A 25,149-nucleotide genomic window follows, 5' to 3' on the forward strand; every position below is an offset into this window, starting at 1 on the left:
ATGTTCTTTTTGAACTGAATTGCCAAAGTGATGAACCATGACCAATCACCACTGAGCCTTTGGCATATCCTCCTTTTATACTCAAACATGATCTCCTAACTTGTCACCTGCTTGTCTTATTTTGCTTTTGGCCCAACTTTTGTATTCTAAATGTGTTTATACATACAGAATACAATGAAATGAGTTACAATGACATTGGAATACTTTTCTTTCTTCTTTTATCAGTTAAATAAATATTCAAGAGAATTGGCAAATAACAGCTGGGGCAGTATGAAAAAAGCCATGTTTTGGCTTGTCAATCTAATTTCTGGCATTGTCTTGTCAAAATCACTATGGACTTTACATTAATATAGTAGCATTTGTATGTCTAAAATCCTGATATATGCCTCTGCATAAAATGGTACCTTCACACATATGTAAGTTACCCAAGCTGCGAGCACTTATAGCATGAAATATGTTTGCACCCTTCTCCGATTACATACTCCCAATGGCTATATTTATCACAGTAGCATAAATGTTTTTCATGCAATGGCATCTCAAAGGCCATGCATATTCAACAGTTGTTTCTGGCATTGCACTATACAGAGTAATATTTCACCAGATTCCTTAAATCTATTTACAATATTATGTACAGTAGATGCTAAAAGACTACACATTTTTACTCTTATTTGGCCCATCTCAAAATGTGTTGAAGGCATCAAATTTAAAATTCGTTTATAGTTCCAAAATACAATCAAGATTATTATTTTAATTGACTTAAGTACAAACAACTTACAAGTATTCTAGCTTTTCAGTAAATGGAATATGTGTGTATATGATAAAATCTATCACAATCATAACCATACTGGTTATGATTGTGATAGATTTTATGATACACACAAACCCCATTTACTTTAAAGCTGGAATATTTTGCCAAACAAAAAGTATATGATAAAACCTGTGACTGCAGTGAAGTTTAGGCCTCTGCTCCTTACACCTTCAAATACAGTATAGAGTGTAAAGTTGTATTTTGTTCCAGGAGAGAGTGAGGAAACTGTATGTGTTAGTACTAAAACATTGTGTAATCCAATGATTGAGGTCTCAGTTCTGTTGTCGTCTTTCAGAATATAGCTGGTGTTACTGCTTTTCACCTTTTGCCAAGACAGTACCAACTGACTGTCATTTTGCTGTGTTACATTAACTCTGTCAACACGAGCAGGCACTGAAACAAAAAAAAATATTTACAAATTGAAAAATAAACAATTAATGTAATTAATTTATACACACACCCCCCCCACACACACACAACAGCTATAAAAACAAAATTAATGCTAATGAAATTACTTTTTTGCAAATTTAACAAAACATGTTGTATATATTTACAGCTCCTCTTTCCAGTCCAATACACAACCATATCACTGACTTAGTAAATAGAATGAAGATTTTTAAAGTACTTTATACAAGAATATTCTAGTAAAGCCTTGCTACTAAACAATTTCACATATAATTCAGTGTTACTTGGTGTTTCTTTGTAATTATTTGTCATCAAATACATTCGTAAATTTTAATCTAAATACCAAGTAAAATTTACTATGTTTTTATGTGTTGGATTGAAGCAAAGCAAAACTGAAAACTACTAGTAAACATTACTATACATTCCACGCATGCGCATTGCGATTGCCTGGCTGGCAAGTCCGGACATGTTTCTCACACGGAGTGCAAAGTAAGGAGCTGCTGATTTTTGGATCTTCTCACCACAAAGTTTTCCGGTTGTTAAGGACATGCTTTGGCTAAAGGGGACTGGTTTTATGGTAAGTTGTCATTTTTTAAGAAATTATATTACCGTGCCAGTTATTAATATTTAAAAAGTTGTTTAACTTTCTACACACATGGCGCCAAATTAGCATCTGTTAGAATTGCAGAATTAATGTTATGTAGTTATATTAATAGTGATAACATGTTCCTATTAATGTACGTGGACTTAAAATGTTGGTTCTAAAATACTTCTTTTGTCTCATGATTATGTAAGCTCATATTGCCACTTAAAATAAATCTGTATTAGGATGTAGTCTTGGGTCTTTCATATATAAATGTGCTTTATTAAGCGACCTTTGAGCAAACCTTGAGAAAGTAAAATTTAATCATAATATGTAACATAACATTCTGAGCTCTACATAATTACTAACTCATAATGTTATTTTTTAATCTTAGTCTTAGGTGAAAGATGAGTTCAGGAGGAGAACTACTGTACAGTCCACCTGGGGCGAGTGTTTGTCTTGCACTTTTACTTGCATCTATTTTTTTTTTTTCTGCAAGACTTCAGAAAAAAGTTTGAAAGATTGATATCATTTATTTTGTCCTTACACTGTGACACTTATTTGTTTTTATTTGTTTTCCATTTCCATTTTTTACTCTTGTGTAGTAAATGAGACTTTACAAACACGCTGTTTGAAAGACATTTTGTCCACTATACTGTTTAAGTGTACATGCATTTCCATTAATTGAGCAAAACAATTTAAAAAGTTTGTCAAAAAAAGTTGTCTGTCAATTTTATAGTGACTTTGTATATGGTAATCAATCATTGATGTTGAATTGAATAAATTATATAATGTAAAATATTTATAGTAAAGTGCTGCATTGTTTGAGTAAAATCTACTAAGATACAGCTATTAAAATATACTGAAACAGGGTGTTGCAAAGTAACCTTTACTGGAGAATTTCTAGTGAAATCCAGATAGAATTGTGAGTAACCTTTACTTGAATACATGGTCTGTTAAATTTACTAGCAGTTTGTACGTGGAAAAACTTTCTTAAGTTTTTTTTAAGTAAATCTTACTCCACATTTTTTGCAGTATACTCCTATCTGTGAGTGTATAAGATTTAACTAATATTACAATTGAAATCACCGTTTTATGAAACTTATGCTACCTCATATTTGCAAGTTCAATGCTATATTTTTGATAACTCCCCCCACCCAGGTAAGCAGAATAACAAATGCTTTTAATCTTTTTTGATCTTGGCTCTTTTTGGAAAAGAACGTAGAATATTTCTACACACATATTCTTTTTTTATTTTATTTTGCTTTTGTTATATCTGACCCAGCATCCTACATACCTAAAGTCCTAAAATTGTTTAAAGATTATGGTAACCTTCGAGGTTATAAAATGGATTTCTCACCCCTCCACAAGACAAAGGCAAAAGGGGCCTAGCACTTCCTAACATTTTGTATATTAATTATTACTGAGCAACTAATGCACAAAAATAATACTCTTGACTATTTACCACAGTTAGACTGCACTGATTCCGGCTGAAGTCTGGCTTTGTAATTTGTTGGGAAGCATACACTTTTTAACTCAATAAACTAATTTATTTATATTAGTTTGTCAGGGCAATAAAGATTCTATTGACAATTTGTAGTGCATTAGAAAGCTAAGCATACAACAACAGAAAGTAGTATAAAGCCGGAATGGCAAAATATTCCACTTTTAGAACTACAATAACTGGTTACCTCAGTTAAACAGTTACCAAACATAAGTAAAAAGAAAGGCGACATAATGCAGTGGTAAGCATTTCATTGTTCCAACTTTTTTGTAACGTGCAACATTCATATATATATATATATATATATATATATATATATATATATATATATATATATATATATATATATATATATATATATATATATATATGTATATGTGTGTGTGTGTGTGTGTGTGTATATATATATATATATATATATATATATATATATATATATATATATATATATATATACACACACACACACACACACACACACACACACACACATATATATATATATATATATATATATACAGTGTATCACAAAAGTGAGTACACCCCTCACATTTCTGCAAATATTTCATTATATCTTTTCATGGGACAACACTATAGACATGAAACTTGGATATAACTTAGAGTAGTCAGTGTACAACTTGTATAGCAGTGTAGATTTACTGTCTTCTGAAAATAACTCAACACACAGCCATTAATGTCTAAATAGCTGGCAACATAAGTGAGTACACCCCACAGTGAACATGTCCAAATTGTGCCCAAATGTGTCGTTGTCCCTCCCTGGTGTCATGTGTCAAGGTCCCAGGTGTAAATGGGGAGCAGGGCTGTTAAATTTGGTGTTTTGGGTACAATTCTCTCATACTGGCCACTGGATATTCAACATGGCACCTCATGGCAAAGAACTCTCTGAGGATGTGAGAAATAGAATTGTTGCTCTCCACAAAGATGGCCTGGGCTATAAGAAGATTGCTAACACCCCGAAACTGAGCTACAGCATGGTGGCCAAGGTCATACAGCAGTTTTCCAGGACAGGTTCCACTCGGAACAGGCTTCGCCAGGGTCGACCAAAGAAGTTGAGCCCACGTGTTCGGCGTCATATCCAGAGGTTGGCTTTAAAAAATAGACACATGAGTGCTGCCAGCATTGCTGCAGAGGTTGAAGATGTGGGAGGTCAGCCTGTCAGTGCTCAGACCATACGCCGCACACTGCATCAACTCAGTCTGCATGGTCGTCATCCCAGAAGGAAGCTGACGCACAAGAAAGCCAGCAAACAGTTTGCTGAAAACAAGCAGTCCAAGAACATGGATTACTGGAATGCCCTGTGGTCTGACGAGACCAAGATAAACTTGTTTGGCTCAGATGGTGTCCAGCATGTGTGACGGCGCCCTGGTGAGAAGTACCAAGACAACTGTATCTTGCCTACAGTCAAGCATGGTGGTGGTAGCATCATGGTCTTTGGCTGCATGAGTGTTGCTGGCACTGGGGAGCTGCAGTTCATTGAGGGAAACATGAATTCCAACATGTACTGTGACATTCTGAAACAGAGCATGATCCCCTCCCTTCGAAAACTGGGCCTCATGGCAGTTTTCCAACAGGATAACGACCCCAAACACAACCTCCAAGATGACAACTGCCTTGCTGAGGAAGCTGAAGGTAAAGGTGATGGACTAAACCCAATTGAGCACCTGTGGCGCATCCTCAAGTGGAAGGTGGAGGAGTTCAAGGTGTCTAACATCCACCAGCTCCGTGATGTCATCATGGAGGAGTGGAAGAGGATTCCAGTAGCAACCTGTGCAGCTCTGGTGAATTCCATGCCCAGGAGGGTTAAGGCAGTGCTGGATAATAATGGTGGTCACACAAAATATTGACACTTTGGGCACAATTTGGACATGTTCACTGTGGGGTGTACTCACTTATGTTGCCAGCCATTTAGACATTAATGGCTGTGTGTTGAGTTATTTTCAGAAGACAGTAAATCTACACTGCTATACAAGTTGTACACTGACTACTCTAAGTTATATCCAAGTTTTATTTCTATAGTGTTGTCCCATGAAAAGATATAATAAAATATTTGCAGAAATGTGAGGGGTGTACTCACTTTTGTGATACACTGTGTATATATATATATATATATATATATATATATATATATATATATATATATATATATATATATATATATATATATATATATATATATATATATATACACACACATATACATATACACACACACACACACATATATATATATATATATATATATATATACAGTGTATCACAAAAGTGAGTACACCCCTCACATTTCTGCAAATATTTTATTATATCTTTTCATGGGACAACACTATAGAAATAAAACTTGGATATAAGTTAGAGTAGTCAGTGTACAACTTGTATAGCAGTGTAGATTTACTGTCTTCTGAAAATAACTCAACACACAGCCATTAATGTCTAAATGGCTGGCAACATAAGTGAGTACACCCCACAGTGAACATGTCCAAATTGTGCCCAAAGTGTCAATATTTTGTGTGACCACCATTATTATCCAGCACTGCCTTAACCCTCCTGGGCATGGAATTCACCAGAGCTGCACAGGTTGCTACTGGAATCCTCTTCCACTCCTCCATGATGACATCACGGAGCTGGTGGATGTTAGACACCTTGAACTCCTCCACCTTCCACTTGAGGATGCGCCACAGGTGCTCAATTGGGTTTAGTCCATCACCTTTACCTTCAGCTTCCTCAGCAAGGCAGTTGTCATCTTGGAGGTTGTGTTTGGGGTCGTTATCCTGTTGGAAAACTGCCATGAGGCCCAGTTTTCGAAGGGAGGGGATCATGCTCTGTTTCAGAATGTCACAGTACATGTTGGAATTCATGTTTCCCTCAATGAACTGCAGCTCCCCAGTGCCAGCAACACTCATGCAGCCCAAGACCATGATGCTACCACCACCATGCTTGACTGTAGGCAAGATACAGTTGTCTTGGTACTTCTCACCAGGGCGCCGCCACACATGCTGGACACCATCTGAGCCAAACAAGTTTATCTTGGTCTCGTCAGACCACAGGGCATTCCAGTAATCCATGTTCTTGGACTGCTTGTCTTCAGCAAACTGTTTGCTGGCTTTCTTGTGCGTCAGCTTCCTTCTGGGATGATGACCATGCAGACCGAGTTGATGCAGTGTGCGGCGTATGGTCTGAGCACTGACAGGCTGACCTCCCACGTCTTCAACCTCTGCAGCAATGCTGGCAGCACTCATGTGTCTATTTTTTAAAGCCAACCTCTGGATATGACGCCGAACACGTGGACTCAACTTCTTTGGTCGACCCTGGCGAAGCCTGTTCCGAGTGGAACCTGTCCTGGAAAACCGCTGTATGACCTTGGCCACCATGCTGTAGCTCAGTTTCAGGGTGTTAGCAATCTTCTTATAGCCCAGGCCATCTTTGTGGAGAGCAACAATTCTATTTCTCACATCCTCAGAGAGTTCTTTGCCATGAGGTGCCATGTTGAATATCCAGTGGCCAGTATGAGAAAATTGTACCCAAAACACCAAATTTAACAGCCCTGCTCCCCATTTACACCTGGGACCTTGACACATGACACCAGGGAGGGACAACGACACATTTGGGCACAATTTGGACATGTTCACTGTGGGGTGTACTCACTTATGTTGCCAGCTATTTAGACATTAATGGCTGTGTGTTGAGTTATTTTCAGAAGACAGTAAATCTACACTGCTATACAAGTTGTACACTGACTACTCTAAGTTATATCCAAGTTTCATGTCTATAGTGTTGTCCCATGAAAAGATATAATGAAATATTTGCAGAAATGTGAGGGGTGTACTCACTTATACAGTGTATCACAAAAGTGAGTACACCCCTCACATTTCTGCAAATATTTTATTATATCTTTTCATGGGACAACACTATAGAAATAAAACTTGGATATAACTTAGAGTAGTCAGTGTACAGCTTGTATAGCAGTGTAGATTTACTGTCTTCTGAAAATAACTCAACACACAGCCATTAATGTCTAAATGGCTGGCAACATAAGTGAGTACACCCCACAGTGAACATGTCCAAATTGTGCCCAAAGTGTCAATATTTTGTGTGACCACCATTATTATCCAGCACTGCCTTAACCCTCCTGGGCATGGAATTCACCAGAGCTGCACAGGTTGCTACTGGAATCCTCTTCCACTCCTCCATGATGACATCACGGAGCTGGTGGATGTTAGACACCTTGAACTCCTCCAACTTCCACTTGAGGATGCGCCACACGTGCTCAATTGGGTTTAGTCCATCACCTTTACCTTCAGCTTCCTCAGCAAGGCAGTTGTCATCTTGGAGGTTGTGTTTGGGGTCGTTATCCTGTTGGAAAACTGCCATGAGGCCCAGTTTTCGAAGGGAGGGGATCATGCTCTGTTTCAGAATGTCACAGTACATGTTGAAATTCATGTTTCCCTCAATGAACTGCAGCTCCCCAGTGCCAGCAACACTCATGCAGCCCAAGACCATGATGCTAACACCACAATGCTTGACTGTAGGCAAGATACAGTTGTCTTGGTACTTCTCACCAGGGCGCCGCCACACATGCTGGACACCATCTGAGCCAAACAAGTTTATCCTGGTCTCGTCAGACCACAGGGCATTCCAGTAATCCATGTTCTTGGACTGCTTGTCTTCAGCAAACTGTTTGCTGGCTTTCTTGTGCGTCAGCTTGCTTCTGGGATGACGACCATGCAGACCGAGTTGATGCAGTGTGCGGCGTATGGTCTGAGCACTGACAGGCTGACCTCCCACGTCTTCAACCTCTGCAGCAATGCTGGCAGCACTCATGTGTCTATTTTTTAAAGCCAACCTCTGGATATGACGCCGAACACGTGGACTCAACTTCTTTGGTCGACCCTGGCGAAGCCTGTTCCGAGTGGAACCTGTCCTGGAAAACCGCTGTATGACCTTGGCCACCATGCTGTAGCTCAGTTTCAGGGTGTTAGCAATCTTCTTATAGCCCAGGCCATCTTTGTGGAGAGCAACAATTCTATTTCTCACATCCTCAGAGAGTTCTTTGCCATGAGGTGCCATGTTGAACATCCAGTGGCCAGTATACGAGAATTGTACCCAAAACACCAAATTTAACAGCCCTGCTCCCCATTTACACCTGGGACCTTGACACATGACACCAGGGAGGGACAACGACACATTTGGGCACAATTTGGACATGTTCACTGTGGGGTGTACTCACTTATGTTGCCAGCTATTTAGACATTAATGGCTGTGTGTTGAGTTATTTTCAGAAGACAGTAAATCTACACTGCTATACAAGCTGTACACTGACTACTCTAAGTTATATCCAAGTTTCATGTCTATAGTGTTGTCCCATGAAAAGATATAATGAAATATTTGCAGAAATGTGAGGGGTGTACTCACTTTTGTGATACACTGTATATATATATATATATATATATATATATATATATATATATATATGTGTGTGTGTGTGTGTGTGTGTGTGTGTATATATATATATATATATATATATATAAAAACAATACAGCTGAGACATTATTGTGCTTATAAATTGCAAATCATTGATGTCTAAATAAATTATTTTTACAGTCCCAAATTTATTGTTAATACATTTTAAGAACAACAGGAGAAATCACACTTACTAGTTACTGCAGAGAAGTTGTAGCCACTGCTTCTCTCTCCTCCAAATACAGTGTAGAGAGTAAAGTTGTATTTGGTCCCAGGAATTAAAGACAACACAGTATGTATTGCAACTGATCCTCCCCAATACATTGGTGTGTAGGCCTCTGTGCTGTTGCCTTGCCTTAGTACATAAATGTATGCATTGCTGTTTCTGACTTTATTCCACTCCAAAGTTATTGCAGTCTCAGAACGAGCCTTTACTGACACATTGACAACATTGGAAGGAACTGAAAGAGAAAAAAAGTGGTGTTTTTTTTTTTTTTTTTTTTTTACAGTTTTTAAGTTTTTTACTAATACTGCATAACAAAACAAGAATCAAAAAATCAAAACAAGATTTTAGAACTTACTAGTAACTGCAGTAAAGTTAAACCCTTTGCTCTTTACACCTTTAAACACAGTGTACAAAGTAAAACTGTATCTAGTACCAGGAGACAGTGAAAACACTGTATGTGTTAATACAGATGAATTCATCAAAACAGTAAGTGGAGTTTCTTTTCCATTACTGTATTTCAATGTGTAACTGAAATTGTTCACTTTGTTCCACTGCAAGGTAAGCTCAGTCTCAGTCCGAGCTTTTATAAATACACCAATGACATTGGAGGGCTCTAAAAAGAAACAAAGACACACATCAGCTTTTTGGGGTAAAATTAAATCAATTAAGAGTAAATTATGGATCACAAGATTGAAGCTTACGTGCTAGGTTGGACTGACCCTAGAATTAAAGGACAGGTAAAACAAGTTTCATGACTACATTTATTACATATTTTAACATTGACAAATGGTGATCATACAGACATGAATATGTTAGACCATTAGCACCAAGAAAACAAATATACTACTCATTATGTGTGTGTGTGTGTGTGTGTAAATTAATTTGATCAAAGTTAACACAAATGCACAAAATAAGTAAGGTTAAAATAAAGATTATAGATAATAATACATTTAAAAGTTGATGTGTACCTTACCCATATGGAAACCATGCACCAACATAGAAGAATGAGTCGCACAATTCTCATTCTGATGTCAATGTACATATGGACGCACTAAACTATTAAACAGTTTATGAGGTATAAGAGCTTAGACTTTTTTCATAAAAAAAGGTTCAAGATACAAAAGGCTAACATTGACCTTTTTATTACCTGAGTTTGACCTTTTTATCTTCTTCTGACCTGTTTTTGCTCTTTTTGTGTGTGTGTTGCCACCACCCACTGGGCTGGAGTGGATAGTTAAGCAATTGTGAGAGCTTTTTTTTATTTTTTTTATTCTTATTAATTGACTGAAATGTATTGACAAATTTTTTATAAAGTATAAAGTTGCATAAAAAACATTTTTCCTCTGTGCCTTATTGTAATGTAAAATTGTATGATGACCCAGAGGTGTTTAGTATTAGTGTATCTCTGAATCTATGGAGTCTGCCTGCGACGTCAGATACACTGTCAAGCTTGTTAGAGTGCTCAAATATAGTACAGGACATAGTGTAAAGTCAGAGAGAAATCTGTTAATTACAAAAGGTTAGTGGGTTTTTATACAAAGTTTATACACTGATCAGCCATAACATTAAAACCACCCCCTTGTTTCTACACTCACTGTCCATTTTATCAGCTCCACTTACCATTTAGAAGCACTTTGTAGTTCTATAATTACTGACTGTAGTCTATCTGTTTCTCTGCATGCTTTGTTAGCCCCTTTCACCCTGTTCTTTAATGGTCAGGACTGTCCCAGGACCACTACAGAGTAGGTATTATTTGGGTGGTGGATCATTCTCAGCACTGCAGTGACACTGACATGGTGGTGATGTGTTCGTGTGTGTTGTTCTGGTATGAGTGGATAAGACACAGCAGCGCTGCTGGAGTTTTTAAACATCTCATTGTCACTGCTGGACTGAGAATAGTCCACCAACCAAAAATATATCCAGCCAACAGCACCCTGTGGGCAGCGTCCTGTGACCACTGATGAAGGTCTAGAAGATGACCAACTCAAACAGCAGCAATAGATGAGCGATCGTCTCCGACTTTACATCTACAAGGTGAACCAACTAGGTAGGAGTGTCTAATAGTGTGGACAGTGAGTGGACACGGTATTCAAAAACTACAGCAGCACTGCTTTGTCTGATCCACTCATACCAGCACAACACACACTAACACATCACCACCATGTCAGTGTCACTGCAGTGCTGAGAATGATCCACCACCCAAATAATACCTACTCTGTGGTGGTCCTGTGTGGGTCCTGACCATTGAAGAACAGAGTGAAAGCAGGCTACCTGGTTTCACCTGTGTGCATTATTGGCCATGGGAGTCTGGCATCCCAGAATGCAGTGTGGCCGCAACCGAAGCATTTGTAAAGGATGCCAGCGAGGGCCATTTAGCTGGCAGAAGAGAATTACAGGGGCGGAAGAAAATGCACAATCACAGACAAGGTCGTGTACAGCAGCACAGGCAGACGCCCAATCACGGACAGGGGCGTGTACAGTGGTGAAGAAAGATGCCCAATCACAGATGAGGGCATGGACAGCGGCGTAGGAAGACGCCCAATCATGGATGAGAGCGAGAACAACGATGGAGGGGGATGCCCAATTACAGAAGTGTTTGGGATCTAGCCTCTACTCTATTTGGGATCTAGCTCTGTACTCATTCAGAAGCGACTGAATAAAGAGTGCTGCCTCCTGCAGTTTGAAAAGATCAGAAATGTCTCATTCTTGCTTGCCGAAGCCATAATACCAACATTGCAGTGCAAAAAAAAAAAAAAAAGTATTTACCTTCAACTCCTTAATCCCTGCTTCCTGGTGATGGATCATGTAGTGTGTGACCCCCTATTGCCAGCCGATGGATCATGTAGTGTAAACGACTTAAAAAACTCCAGATTACAAGAGATCAAGTTGTGTGGTGTGAACTGTACAGCAATCTAAACACTTCGAAAGTCATGCCTCTCTTGTCCGATCACTCAGGTTTGATGACAGTGGGGGAGGAGGGCACTGATGTCCTGTGAAAGCCTTCATGACTTTGTTACCTGCTTTGTTTCAGTTATGCTGTAATAATTAGGGGTGCCGGAGTCTCGTGCTACTCTCTGCAAACGTGACATGTTTCTTTTAACGATTTCACATTTTATCTACATTTTCTGTTGTTTTAGCCAGAGGTGGTTCTGACAGAAACCTGTTTACCCACCCAAGGTTGTCGAGACTGCAAGTCGAGACTGCTGTGCCAACAATGCTGCTCCTGCTAGATTTGACGGGTACCTGGCATGTTTGCACCAAAAAAGAACTCACTGTGGACGTTATCACAGACTGGACTGAATAATGAAGAACTCCAATTATTTTTTTGCTAGTTATAACTTTTAGTTCAATTAAATTTTGTGTATGTATGTGTGTAAATTCTATTGATTTAAATTATCCTCCAGGCCACCCAAGGAGGATGGGGGTCCCTACTGAGTCTGGTTCCTCTCAAGGTTTCTTCCTGTATTTTTAAGGGAGTTTTCCCTTGCCACTGTCGCCCTCAGCTTGCTCAACACGGGTTTTGGTCTGTTAGTCCTGGAGTCTGTAAAGTTGCTTTAGTACAATGTCTATTGTAAAAGAGCTATACAAATAAAATTTACTTGACTTTAGTGAACTCAGCATAAACAGTGCTGGGGATTTTGCTTTCCTAGAATTTTACTCTGCTATTTCTCTTTAAAAATAATCAATTAATCTGAATCAATCACAAAACCAACTTTTGCTGTTCAGTTTAAAGTTATATCTTTGATATGGCGTTTTAGTGCCAAAAGACAAGACCAAACTTCTTTGTATGTGAGCAGGATTCAGGATTGTCTTCTCAGATTGTTTTCTGCTTTCATTGTACTCTGCTTTCACACAAATTCACCCAGGTTCTGCACGGATATTGTGTTGGTGCCAGAAATTGTGTGTGAGCTTAAAACAATGGTGCTCTCATGTGAATGTAGGGGAATGCTCAAAACATGCTGCCCTCGTGCTCAAATCTTTATTACTCTCTCTCTAGAGTGCTTTTGCTCTTGTGCTCGAAAGTTTAAAAAAAACCTTGCTTTTGCTATTGTGCTCAAAAGTTTAAAAACCCATTGCTTTTGCTCTTGTGCTCGAAGTAAAAAAAAAAAAACATTGCTTTTCCTCTTGGGCTCAAAAGTTATAAAACCCATTGCTTTTGCTCTTGTGCTCGAAGTAAAAAAAACCCTTGCTTTTGCTCTTGGGCTCAAAAGTTTAAAAAACCCTTGCTTTTGCTCTTGTGCTCGAAAGTTAAAAAAACCCTTGCTTTTGCTCTTGGGCTCAAAAGTTAAAAAAACCCTTGCTTTTGCTCTTGTGCTCGAAAGTAAAAAAAAAAAACGCTTGCTTTAGCTCTTGTGCTCGAAAGTAAAAAAAACCCTTGCTTTTGCTCTTGTGCTCGAAAGTTAAAAAAACCCTTGCTTTTGCTCTTGTGCTCGAAAGTTAAAAAAACCCTTGCTTTTGCTCTTGTGCTCGAAATTTAAAAAACCCCTTGCTTTTGCTCTTGTGCCCGAAAGTTAAAAAACCCCTTGCTTTTGCTCTTGTGCCTGAAAGTTAAAAAACCCCTTGCTTTTGCTCTTGTGCCTGAAAATTAAAAAAACCCTTGCTTTTGCTCTTGTGCTCGAAAGTTAAAAAAACCCTTGCTTTTGCTCTTGTGCCCGAAAGTTAAAAAACCCCTTGCTTTTGCTCTTGTGCTCGAAAGTAAAAAAAACCCTTGCTTTTGCTCTTGTGGTCCTTATTATTCCAGACCAGAGCAAAAGAAATTGTTTATAAAAATTAGAAAGAATAATAGAAATCCTAGTAATGTTATACTTACACACCAAATCAAGTTTTAGTTCTTCCAACTAAGGAAAAAACATAACGATGTTCCAAATTGAGTCTTTTTTTAATAATATTTCCTAATCTGATTAATTTTAAGAGGTCTGAATTAATTGATTTACTAGAGTCCAAAAACTCTAGCCCTCCTTTACTATAACTGTTCATAAGTTCACAGATAATGCATAATAATGCATCTTTTTAGAAATAAAATTATATAGCAAATCTAAATCCTTACATAACTTTTTTTATCTACATTCAAGAAAATGGCTGCATTATTGCCTTCTTCTGTAGCAATTGGTTAAATCTTGAATATAATCAGCTAATAATTGAGCAAACAGAAATAAATATGGTAAAATTAAACATCCTTGCTGAATTCCTCTGTTTAAAAGACGTTGGCTGCAGAAAAAAATTCATTTGAATTGCCTTATGATCCGTCAGCAGGGTGGATAAAACATCTACATTTCTCTTAGATCCGATGAAACCAATCACATAGCTATTCAAGACAGTTTAGATTTATTGGTTCATATAAAACCTCTATCATTACGAGATTTGACTCTCCAAGCATCAACTAAATCAAACCTGTGCATTAACATCTAAATGCACATCTAAATAAAGTGTAATTTGTATGTGTTTGGTCAGCTGTTAAAAGTAATATTAAAATTTAAAAAATAAGTACATTTTATCAACCAGTAAAGAATCCTGATAAAGTGTCCCCTAACATCCCTATCTATGTACAAATCCTACCTGAAAGAAAAAAATAATTTACAGATCCCAGCAAAGCCTTGTGTACCATAGAAAAAGTGTCCCCTGTTACCCCACTGAGACCTCCAAAAAGGCACATTATTATTAACAGCTTCTGATACAAAAATACAAAAACAAAAAACTACTATACATTGTAGTTTCACTTAATGCCAGGGGTTTAAGAGATTATTTAAAACATAAAGCTTTATTTTTGTTTGCCAAACAGACAGTGACATTAGAGAACTGAATAATGATGCCAATCACTATTAGAGTTCTTCGTTCTGACACTGCGTACAGTGTGTATTACCTTTCGCAGCTGCTTGGCAAGCCTTATTTTCTAGACATACCATGCAGTTTAAGGTTCTACTGCCTGGAATACCTAATCTAATTTAGTTCTAATTCAATTCTAATTGTTTCTAATTCTCAATATACAATACTGCCATTAAAAAGACAGTTACATTTATTTTTGTAATGCAAGAAATAAACATAATGACAATCATAAAATCCTTTCCAAACTATAAACTGATGAACCCAAATTTCTCCCGTTTTGGTTATGGTATCATTTTCTGCTATAAACTGTCAAGAGCTAGAAACAAACTAAGCTTGTTCACATGTAATTTGAAAGGGTGTTTTTGATTGCACATACAAGGATGTCTTAAACATTGTTAACTGTTCCTAACCTACTGGTGTTTTCACCAATTGCATTAAATGGCCTTGGTGAATCTATTGCTAAAAAAAGTACCTTAGATCTCAGGGTACTCGCTAACTTTAGATCCATACAAAATCTGCCATTTTAAGCAAAATTTTTATAAAATATTGTTCTAGTTTTAAGCAAAATTCTAATAAATAATTAAATGCTTATTTTGTATCCAAACAGTTATTTGAAAAAAATCCAATCAGGCTTTAAATCAGAGCACAGCACAGAGACAGCATTGAGGCGTAATATACTACACACAAACCATCCGGTTTAGTTCTACTGGAACCCGGTGCATCAGCTAATAAGAGTTGAGCAACAGATCCTGTTCAACAAACCTTCAAACCTGGTAGGTCTTTTGCGATTTTAGAATGGTTTAAATCTTATTTAACAGGCAGGTTACCATAAAGCCTAGAAAGACTACAGATAACTTGATAAAGAGGTGGTTTTCCAGAAGGAGCTGCAGAATACACCTTATATGTGCCATGTGTTCATCCAAAGATCTGCTGTATATTGGGATGTCATGTAGAAATATGAACTCAACATGGTTATTTAGATGCAAGATGATAAGATGGGTCTAATAGGTAACTGTTTTGGAACCCAAGGACTGACTGTCAATGGCTGAAATGGGAAGTGGCACCACAAAGGATATAGTAGGCAGATCTAGGGCCCTATGGCAAATGAGGAGTAAGCGCTAAGTTTTCTTTGTCCTAACTAACACAAAAAAAAACAGTAAAACAAATTACTGAATAGTTTAGTAAATCATTTAAAAAATAAGGAGTCACTTGATTTGAATCTCTTCTCCAAATGGATGGATAGAAGCTTATGTCAAGCTACTTCTATTTCAAAGTTGCATGTTGTTTAATATCCTTGCCCTTGTATCTATGCCTTGCCACAATTTGACTATGGTGATCCACAGACAGTTCATTGTGCATCATAGCTTGGCATTTGTCCTGACAATACAGTGTTAATAGCGGTGTTAAATAGCATTTGCATACTATGTCCAATGAATTTAAATAGCAACAGGCAGACTCAAATTATTTCCAGACATCACAACAACCAAAGCAAACAGGATTCACCTGACTATTTGGAAAAACAGTAACTGGTCTGAATACTTTTGTGATTAGGAATTGCTTTTTAGCTAATTTAAAAAAAAATATGGGTAATTGATAGCAATGATATAATGAAGCATGAAACACCATGTCCATTCAAAATTAAATACACAACAAACTAACGTGCAAAATGTCAGTGGTGTAAATACTTTCTGAATCCACTGTACATGTTAAATGACAAGAAGAAAGATGGTAATTCAGAGTAATGTTATTATCTTAGTATAATTTGGAAAGAAATAGTAAAAGTTGGACTTTGTATACAAAGAAATGGGTGGCAATAGCCCAATCAATTTACATCAAATTAAAAAATACATACCAGCGTTTAGGTGGCGCAGCGGGATATTCCGCTAGCACACCAGCGCCGAGATTCTGAACTCCTCGGTTCAAAACTTGGCGTTGCCATCGATCAGCTGGGCACCATCTAGAGGGCATAATTGACAGTGCCTGCAGCAGACACTAATTGCTAAGCATAAGTTGTATTATTTAGCACAGCTTAAAATAAAGACTGTATAGGAGAAGCCTGAACATGTTGAAAGTAACGAGTTTATTGTATATAAAAATAAGCAGTAATGAACTGAAGATGAAGCAGGGTGAAACCTCAATAGGTTGACTTAATGACATTTCCTGTGTGTACCCATGGATTCCTTTTTCATCTTATCTCTCCTGAACTTTGTTACAGTATATTGATAGTGCCTCACCAACAAAGTTCATAAGGATGCTGTAAAGAAGAAAAAACAGATTTGTAAAAAGTAGTATATATTATGAACGAAAGAACATCTCTTTTTATTTCCCAATACAATCTACTATCTAAAGCATGGTGATGGTGAACGCTGGCACATTTGGCTGCCGCTGCCGCTACCGTTGCCGTATTTTATTTTATTTTATTGTATTTTATTTTTATCGTAATTTTCTTTCATTTTCATCTTTTCTCACACTCCTGTGGTCACTAGCCATTCGTGCATTTTTTGGGTCGTGAGAGATACGCTGGTGCGTTTGGATGCCGCTTCTCCCCCGGTGAAACTGTTTGAACGAAAACATTGCACGAAACATTTTACTGGATTTTATGCATTGGATTTGGGATCTTTTTACTGTGCTTGTGTTGCTGATGCTTCTATGATGTGGAGTGGTGTATCCGGAGCAGTGAGAGTTAGCGGATTAACTGTTTTCTGTGTCCGCTGCTCTGTGTAACATCTACTATTGTAACTCCTTTCTCTGTCAATGTGGATTGTTTTGAATTGCTCCTTTGGCTGCTGGGATTGGATGGCTGGAGTCTCTGCAACTTTTCTGGTCTAGACAACGTCTCCGGTCTCATCATGACGATGGAGTGCTCTTTCAGTGAACTCTATGCTCTGGGACATTCACGGTATATATATATATACATTCACCGTGACCTTGGTATTTTGCAAAGGCCTAAATATTCCCACCGAGCCTCAGGTCGGACTTTTGTTTACCAACAGCATGCTAACAGCAACATTCCCTCACTCTGGTCACTGCAACGCCATGAGGTTGCCAAGGTGATGCTAGGCTCCTCCCACCAGAAGTACGGAAATCTCATCTGCAGCAGTGTTCAAAACCCTCAAAACATCTTTTCCAGCTGACTCAGAACTGTGCCACATGTTTGGTGTTTTCCATGTTTGTAAATGAGTATTTTATTTATTTTTGCTTAGTAAATGTGTATTTTATTTATTTTTGCTTAGTAAATGTGTATTTTATTTATTTTGCTTAGATTTTCTATATTTTTATTGTACAGTGTCATTGGGTGTCATGAAAGGCGCTTTTCAAATAAAATTTTATTATTATAAATTTTTTATTAAAGCTGTGCTCACACTTTCGGTTTGGTTTCCTTGGTCTGGACCAACCAAGAAAATAATAGATTGTTACATTTTAGTCCTGGTTTGCTTAGCATTCACACTTACAAATTTACAATAGAGCCAAAAAATAAATAACATGGCTTTTGGCCCATGTATGACATTTTTTGCAAGTCATTCATGATGTAACAGACATTTCTATATTGCAGTATACTGAGAATGCCTTTTGTCCTTTTGGGGTTTTCACACTCGATGGAAAAGTGTGTTCCATCTTTCTGTTTTCTGTGTTGCGCCTCAAAATAGTCAGTAAAGTACAGTTATGTTGCCAGTAACTCTCAATATACTTTATTTCTTACTTTATGAATTCAGCAAACCCTAAATGCTCTTGGTTACAGTTAGAACAAAAGACTTAATGCACTTACTGGGGTTGTGTATACCTGGTGGTATACTGGTAAAGGTGATAAAATGGATAAATTAATCAAAACAGCACTACAAATTCCCCTGCTGCATGTTTACCTTTATAATTGAACTGTTTTCAGTGCACTCTATTCTGTCGAGACGCATTTACTGTTGTACTTGTGACATGTCATGTTTGGTTTGTTGAGCATTTGTCTCGTATTGTGTTCACAGCTGAAATGAATCACACGCTAATTAGTTTAGAAACAGACTGAGGCCCTCCTGCTCAAGCTTATTTGGAACACTTGCAGTAATAAACTGCACTTACACCAGGGTTCGTTTTAATAAAACCAAAGCTGAGAAGTACAAACACACCCTAAATCACTCTCTACTAATTTTTACTCTACTAAGTCAACATAGTCCAACTCACCAACATGATGTTAAAGGTCTGAGTTCTGTGCTGAATACAAAAATGGAGAGACTTGAGGCCAGTATCTGTTTAAATGAGAATACGACAGACATTTAGTAATAACAATGTTTAAATTCACATTACCAAAAGCCATTAAACACCATTATTCTTTAATATGGACATACGTTTTTAATTAAAAAATTAAATACAGAGACAGTATATGTAAAATATAAGATACAATTTTATGACTGAATAACAATAACCACCCATTTTCATAAAAGTTGGGATGTTTTGTAAAACGCATAAAAAAAACTGTGACTTGTCATTCTTATATGAGACTGGTGCTCAATAATCCATGGTCATTGTCGTCTGATTCTCTTTATGCTGCACCATAGATTTTCAATAAAGGACTGGAGTGCAGATAGGACAGTCAAGCACACGCATTGTGTCTACAAAGCAGGGCAGCTGTAGCCCAGTGGTTAAGGTACTGGACCAGTAATCAGAAGGTTGCCGGTTCAAGCCCCACCACTGCCAGGTTGCCACTGTTGAGTCCCTGAGCAAGGCGCTTAACCCTCAATTGCTTAGATTGTATACTGTCACAAATGTAAGTCGCTTTGGATAAATGCGTCTGCTAAAATGCCAAAAATGTAAATGTAAAATGTACAAAGCCATGCTATTGTTGTGCATACAGAATGAGGTCTGGCATCTTTTTGGTGAAATAATCATGGACTTATCGGGAAAAGACGTGTTAATGGCACCATGTGTCTCTCTATATGCCTCGTCATCAGTTATAAACACCATCTGAGATGAGCTTGGGACAAGAAAAATCAAAGCCATTTCTTTGTGTTATAGAGTTTGACAGCGTTAAGTGACAATGGTTTTCTGAAGTACTCCTAAGCTCATGTGGCTATATTCTACACAGCATAGAACACACACATTCAACAGGGGTTTCCATTCAATAGGGTTTGTATATACATTACATGTACATTACATTTTTATTCACGGAATACAAAAGAAGAAGTACAAAATGCTTTATAAATATCTTACCTTGGCCAGGAGGACCCAAACTGCACACTGCACCAATGACAGCGCACTCCTTATCTTGACCGATAACAACACCACAGAAAACCCAAGTATAGCACTATTGGTAGGAATAGGTATCGTTTTAGCATATGACATTTTTGAGACAATAACTGGATGGCATTTTTGAGACAATACATTTGTTGCTATCTACTAAAGTATACAGCCACTTTTTTAATGTAAGGGTAGACAACCCATTAGAACCTAATCAGCCTTATCAGAGTATGTGTTTGGGTCATCAAGCTTTGTTCTCCTTTCTTCTTCTAAAGTAATTTTGCCAATAAATCGTATAAACATTAGTCTAAGCTATTACAAAGATGTGGAATTTATGATAGCATTCATTTTTAGGCTATTTTGTTACCAGACAAGCAAAACACAGGACTTCTCAAGCACAATGGAATGTACATAATTATATATTTGTTATATATCTTATTCAGCTGTCTTTAATTGCATCTTATAAAATTGGCTGTCTTAGGAAGCTTTTACATATAACAAGCATGGTTTAGTCCATTTGAATTTTGTTATATTTCTGCCAACTAAAAGATTGTTTTAGCAAATTAAGCACCAATCACATTTGAGTCCATAATGAAATTTAGCAAGAGGTGGGGACAGTCCAGGTTTAAGTAAACACTGATTTGATTACAACAACACTGTTAATAATATAAACCCAATTTCTGTAAATTGGATATTTAATATGCAATAAAACAAGATTCTGTGCATTGTTAACTATCTTGAACCCTTTAACTGAAAAAAGGACTAGAAAATAACTTTTAATGTTTTGGCTGACCAACTTATAAAGATGTTTAGAAGACCACTCAAATAAGATGGGATAGAGATCAAGTTATGTTTATGAAAAATTAAAGTTACAACATTTTGAAACAGTTGAAATAGTGAGGATATCATAATTGGGTATAAATGAACAACATGCAAAAGGATCAGTCTTTGAAAGAAAAGGTCAGTTGTAGCTCAGAGGTTAAGATACTGGACTAGTAATCACAAAGTTGCCGGATCAGGCTCCACCACTGGCAAGTTACCACTGTAGGGCCTGGAGCAAGGACTTTACCTCCAGTGGTTTGAATTGTATTCGATTGTAATTGTAAGTCGCTTTGGATAAAAGTGTCTACTAAATGTCACTATTGACAGTACATTATATTGTAAAAATTCAGGTAATCTCCAAAAATGTTGGGACATTGGCAAAAAAAGACAAAAGTTACAAATTTCCACAGTATTCCACAGGTAAGTAGGCATTGATTTCACATCACATTTCAACTACACCTTCTGTTGTTTTACCCTAACAGGAAACTGTTTATCCACTTGAGGTTGACGCCTGCAAGTTTGAGACTGCCACTCCTGCTAGATATGATGTCCGGAACACACTATTGACTTTATTGAAGACTAAATTGAATAATGAAAAACTTAGTTTTTTTTTCTTTTCACTACTTATAACTTTTAGTTTGTATAGTTTGTATAACTTTTTAGTTTTTTGTGTATGCATAATTCATTTAAATCCAATTCCATTCAAATTATCCTCCAGGCCACCCAAGAAGGATGGGTCCCTGCTGAGTCTGGTTCCTCTGAAGGTTTCTTTCTATAATAAGTTTTTCCTTGCCACTGTTGCCCTTGGCTTGCTCAACAGGGGTTTTTGGTCTGTCGGTTCTGGAGTCTGTAAAGTTGCTTTGAGACAATGTCTACTGTAAAAGCACTATATAAATAAATTTGACTTGACTTTTTGAACTGATAACACTTGATGGGATCATAATTGGCTATAAAAGAAATATCCAACAAAGGATCAGTCTTTACAAGCAATGAGGGGCCATGTCTCATTAGTGTGTTTCAAACTTCAGGAAGGAATTGCCAATCAGTTCAAAAAGAATACTTCTCAATGCAAGATTTAGTCTTTCATTCAGTCTTTCATCATCTTCTGTTCAAAATATTGTGAAAGGATTCAGGGAATCTGAGGAGATCTGGGGCAAAGCCAGAAATCACTGTTTGCAATCACTAAATGTACATGACCTTTAAGCTCTCAGAGAGAAACCATCATACTACTGTGTTAAATATAGCCACATGGGTTTAGAAGTACCATCAAGGCAATTATTTGATTATTTCAGTAAGACAATGTTAGGCCTTATTCTTTATGCACAACAACAGTGTGGCTTTGTAGACACAAAATCCGTGAGTTTGCCTGGCCTGTCTGCAGTCCAGATTGAACATGTATGGTGTTGCATCAGGCAACAGAGACCACAGACTGTTAAGCAGCTGATATCTTATATCAGGCAAAATTGGAGAAAGATTCCACTTGTAAAACTGCAAAAATAAATGTCCTCAGTTTCCAAACTATTAAAAAGTCTCATTAATAAAAAGGTGATGGAACACAGGGGGAAAACACACATATGTTCCAACCTTTTTGGAGTGTGTTACAGGCATCAAATGCTAAAAGTGTTTATATTTAGAAAATACAAACCTTCAAATAATTAAAAATTAAAATGTTAACAAGGGAAAACATTGAAAAACTTTTCGTACTACTTTGTATAAGCTAAATAAAGATTCAAAAGAATTAACAAATCACAGATTCCTGTTTATTGCATTTTACAAAATGCCCCAGCTGTTCCAGAAAAGGGGCTAGTACCAAATGAACAAATGAACATGTACTTCTCCTGAATATAGGCTGTGCATCTTTGTTTTTTTCATATGTTGATATTTTTATATACAATGCCCTCTGTAACACAATAAAATTTTATGCGCAAACATTATGTTGATCATGATATTTGTTAGCCAGTTGCTTATTTGTTTTTAATGTATATGCAAAAACAGAAAAAAAATTTAACCTGGCAATGCATCCACTATGAAACTTATAGGACATAAGATAGGGAAATTCTAAGACACCAAAAAGATCACCTAAGAAAAAAAAAAACCAAATGAAACACTGAAAATAACAACAACAAATATGCATCACAACATACACACTAACATGTTTATTATTCTCAAATTACATGTAATTGAGAAGTAGTTATAATGTTATACCGGTTGGATGTGCTGCAAAAGCCAACAGCAATATGCTAAAAAAAAAAAAAGAAATGTTTAAAAATAATAGCAAATAAATTACGCTGAAACAAATAAGTATAACCAGACAATTTACCTGACCATGTAGTTGATTAACTGTTGGTCAAGATCACTACAATATGAAACCAGAACAACTAATAAACTTTTTGATGTATCAAAATTGTCTTTTAAAGTACTATGCTATTACATATTTATTAACTATATAGTTAAATGGCATGCACATTATAAAGCCACACAAAAGCACTTTTACAATAAAGTAACATTTACAGTTTAAATTGGTTACCTTAAATGGCTTGATTTTTTCTGAAAGACTCTGTATGACCCTAAGGCATAAAAGAAATTACCAAAACACAAACACAATATTGCATTCATTATTCATCTTTTTTATGCTGATTATGTATTTCAACTTTCAATCACGTTGTTATTTAATTTAGAATATTTACTCAAATGTTTAATGTAAAAATGATAAATTTTTATCACATATTGCAGTGAAGTCTAAATTTAAGGCTTTAAACTGCTAATGTATCGTGCACATTTTGCATTTTTTTGCATCTTAGGAGACAGTACCATGTGCAAATGAATAACATCACAGTTAAGTATCGCTATCCCCTTCCTCTCATGAACTCGGCCTTTGAGTCTCTACAGCAAGCGTCCATTTTTACCAAATTGAATCGGCGCAGTGCATACAACCTCATCTGAGTTCGGGAAGGGGATGAATGGATGACAGCCTTTATTATGCCCTCTGGTCACTATGAATGCCCTTTGGGCTTATGAATGCTCTCGCTGTCTTTCAGCGATTCATTAACAAGGTGCACTATGTGTTCATCTATCTTGACGATATTCTGATTTATAGTTGGACTCAAAACGAACATGTAGCTCATGTGAGGTGTGTCTTGCAGCTGCTTCCGAGTAACCACCTATACGGTAAGCTGGAGAAGTCAGAGTTTCACACCACCTCTGTTTCTCGGCTTCGTAGTCTCCAGAGGCAGCTTACAAATGGATCCAGTCAGAACTGAGGCCATCACCAAATGGCCTCGCCCCACCTCACTTAAGCTGGTTCAAAGCTTCCTGGGTTTCACCAGTTTCTTTAGGCATTTCATTCGAAATTGCAGTACTAAGGCGGCACCCCTAACAGCCCTAACAAAAAAGACGGCTGGTAAATTTTGGTGGACGCCTAAGGCCCAGGAGGTCTTCGATGAAATAAACAAATGTCTCGTCTTTGCCACAGTTTTAAAAGTACCTGACCTCGAGGTCCCTTGCATCGTAAAGGTTGATACCTCTGATGTAGGGTTCGGGGCAGTTTTCTCCCAACGTGTGGGTCCAAATAATACCCTGCATCCCTGTGCTTATTTCTCTCAGAGGTTAACTCCTTCTGAGTGAAATTATGATGTTGGTAACCGAGAACTGTTAGCTGTTAAGCTTGCTTTAAGAGAGGAATGGAGACACTGGCTAGGGCACTAAACACCCCTTCTTGGTGTGGACAGACCATTAGAATCTGGCCTTAATCTCTGTCAGGCCAGATGGGCCTTGTTTTTTGTCCGTTTTAGTTGCCCTTTCATATCGACCCGGTTCTAAGAATACCAAACTGGACGCTTTATCTGGAGTCTCCAGCCCTGTTCCCCTCAAGCGAGCCTATCATCCCAGAATCCCGTATCTTAGCCCCTCTTCGATGGGGGATCGATGAGGCCATATGGGAGGCTCAGCAGCAGGAGCCAGATCCTGAGAATGGCCCTTCAGGTAAATTTTTTTTGTCCCAGACATACGAGAGTATGTTGGGGCAGGCAACGTCTGTGCCCATAATTAACAGCCCAGGACTCGCTCCGTGGGTCTTCCTATCCCGTCCCTGTTCCCATCTATCCCTTGACTTTTTGACTGGGTTGCCCCCCTTTTAGTGTAACACTTTCATCCTAGTCATTGTGGACAGGTTCTCAAAGGCTTGCAAGTTTATCGCTCTGCCTAAACTCCCCTCGGCCAAAGGGACCGCAGAGATAATTCTGAAGTGACTTGGAGTCAGAAGACTGGGGTCCTCAATTCAC

General features: G+C 37.5%; 2 protein-coding genes and 1 long non-coding RNA gene across 6 annotated transcripts in view; 1 reads left to right on the forward strand and 2 right to left on the reverse strand.

The window, feature by feature from the left end:
• Positions 1 to 9,803, reverse strand: part of LOC134310397 (receptor-type tyrosine-protein phosphatase H-like) — a 21,106-nt gene extending 11,303 nt beyond the window's left edge. The window contains exons 1-4 of one of the 2 annotated variants that reach the window (XM_062991982.1): positions 9,703 to 9,803; positions 9,357 to 9,614; positions 8,970 to 9,236; positions 938 to 1,201 (exon numbers count right to left, since the gene is read on the reverse strand). In XM_062991982.1, the coding sequence (XP_062848052.1) occupies positions 938 to 1,201; positions 8,970 to 9,236; positions 9,357 to 9,480 (655 nt within the window). In that variant the 5' untranslated portion in view covers positions 9,481 to 9,614; positions 9,703 to 9,803. Of the gene's footprint in view, positions 1 to 937; positions 1,202 to 8,969; positions 9,237 to 9,356 lie in introns of both variants that reach the window. The other variant, XM_062991981.1, reaches the window with a different exon arrangement.
• LOC134310398 (uncharacterized) lies at positions 1,677 to 2,419 on the forward strand. The gene is made up of 2 exons (XR_010011298.1): positions 1,677 to 1,790; positions 2,191 to 2,419. It is a non-coding gene; the product is annotated as an uncharacterized LOC134310398 (long non-coding RNA).
• A 6,808-nt stretch (positions 9,804 to 16,611) lies between the features above and the next one.
• LOC134309771 (transmembrane protein 241) overlaps positions 16,612 to 25,149 on the reverse strand; it is a 37,270-nt gene continuing 28,732 nt past the window's right edge. The window contains exons 9-15 of one of the 3 annotated variants that reach the window (XM_062991054.1): positions 23,397 to 23,436; positions 23,190 to 23,225; positions 23,075 to 23,109; positions 22,879 to 22,948; positions 20,021 to 20,114; positions 18,995 to 19,059; positions 16,612 to 17,078 (exon numbers count right to left, since the gene is read on the reverse strand). In XM_062991054.1, the coding sequence (XP_062847124.1) occupies positions 17,015 to 17,078; positions 18,995 to 19,059; positions 20,021 to 20,114; positions 22,879 to 22,948; positions 23,075 to 23,109; positions 23,190 to 23,225; positions 23,397 to 23,436 (404 nt within the window). In that variant the 3' untranslated portion in view covers positions 16,612 to 17,014. The remainder of the gene's footprint in view (positions 17,079 to 18,994; positions 19,060 to 20,020; positions 20,115 to 22,878; positions 22,949 to 23,074; positions 23,110 to 23,189; positions 23,226 to 23,396; positions 23,437 to 25,149) is intronic. The other 2 variants (XM_062991056.1, XM_062991055.1) reach the window with 2 other exon arrangements.

This window comes from Trichomycterus rosablanca, chromosome 3 (assembly GCF_030014385.1).
Source record: "Trichomycterus rosablanca isolate fTriRos1 chromosome 3, fTriRos1.hap1, whole genome shotgun sequence".
NCBI lineage: Eukaryota > Metazoa > Chordata > Actinopteri > Siluriformes > Trichomycteridae > Trichomycterus > Trichomycterus rosablanca.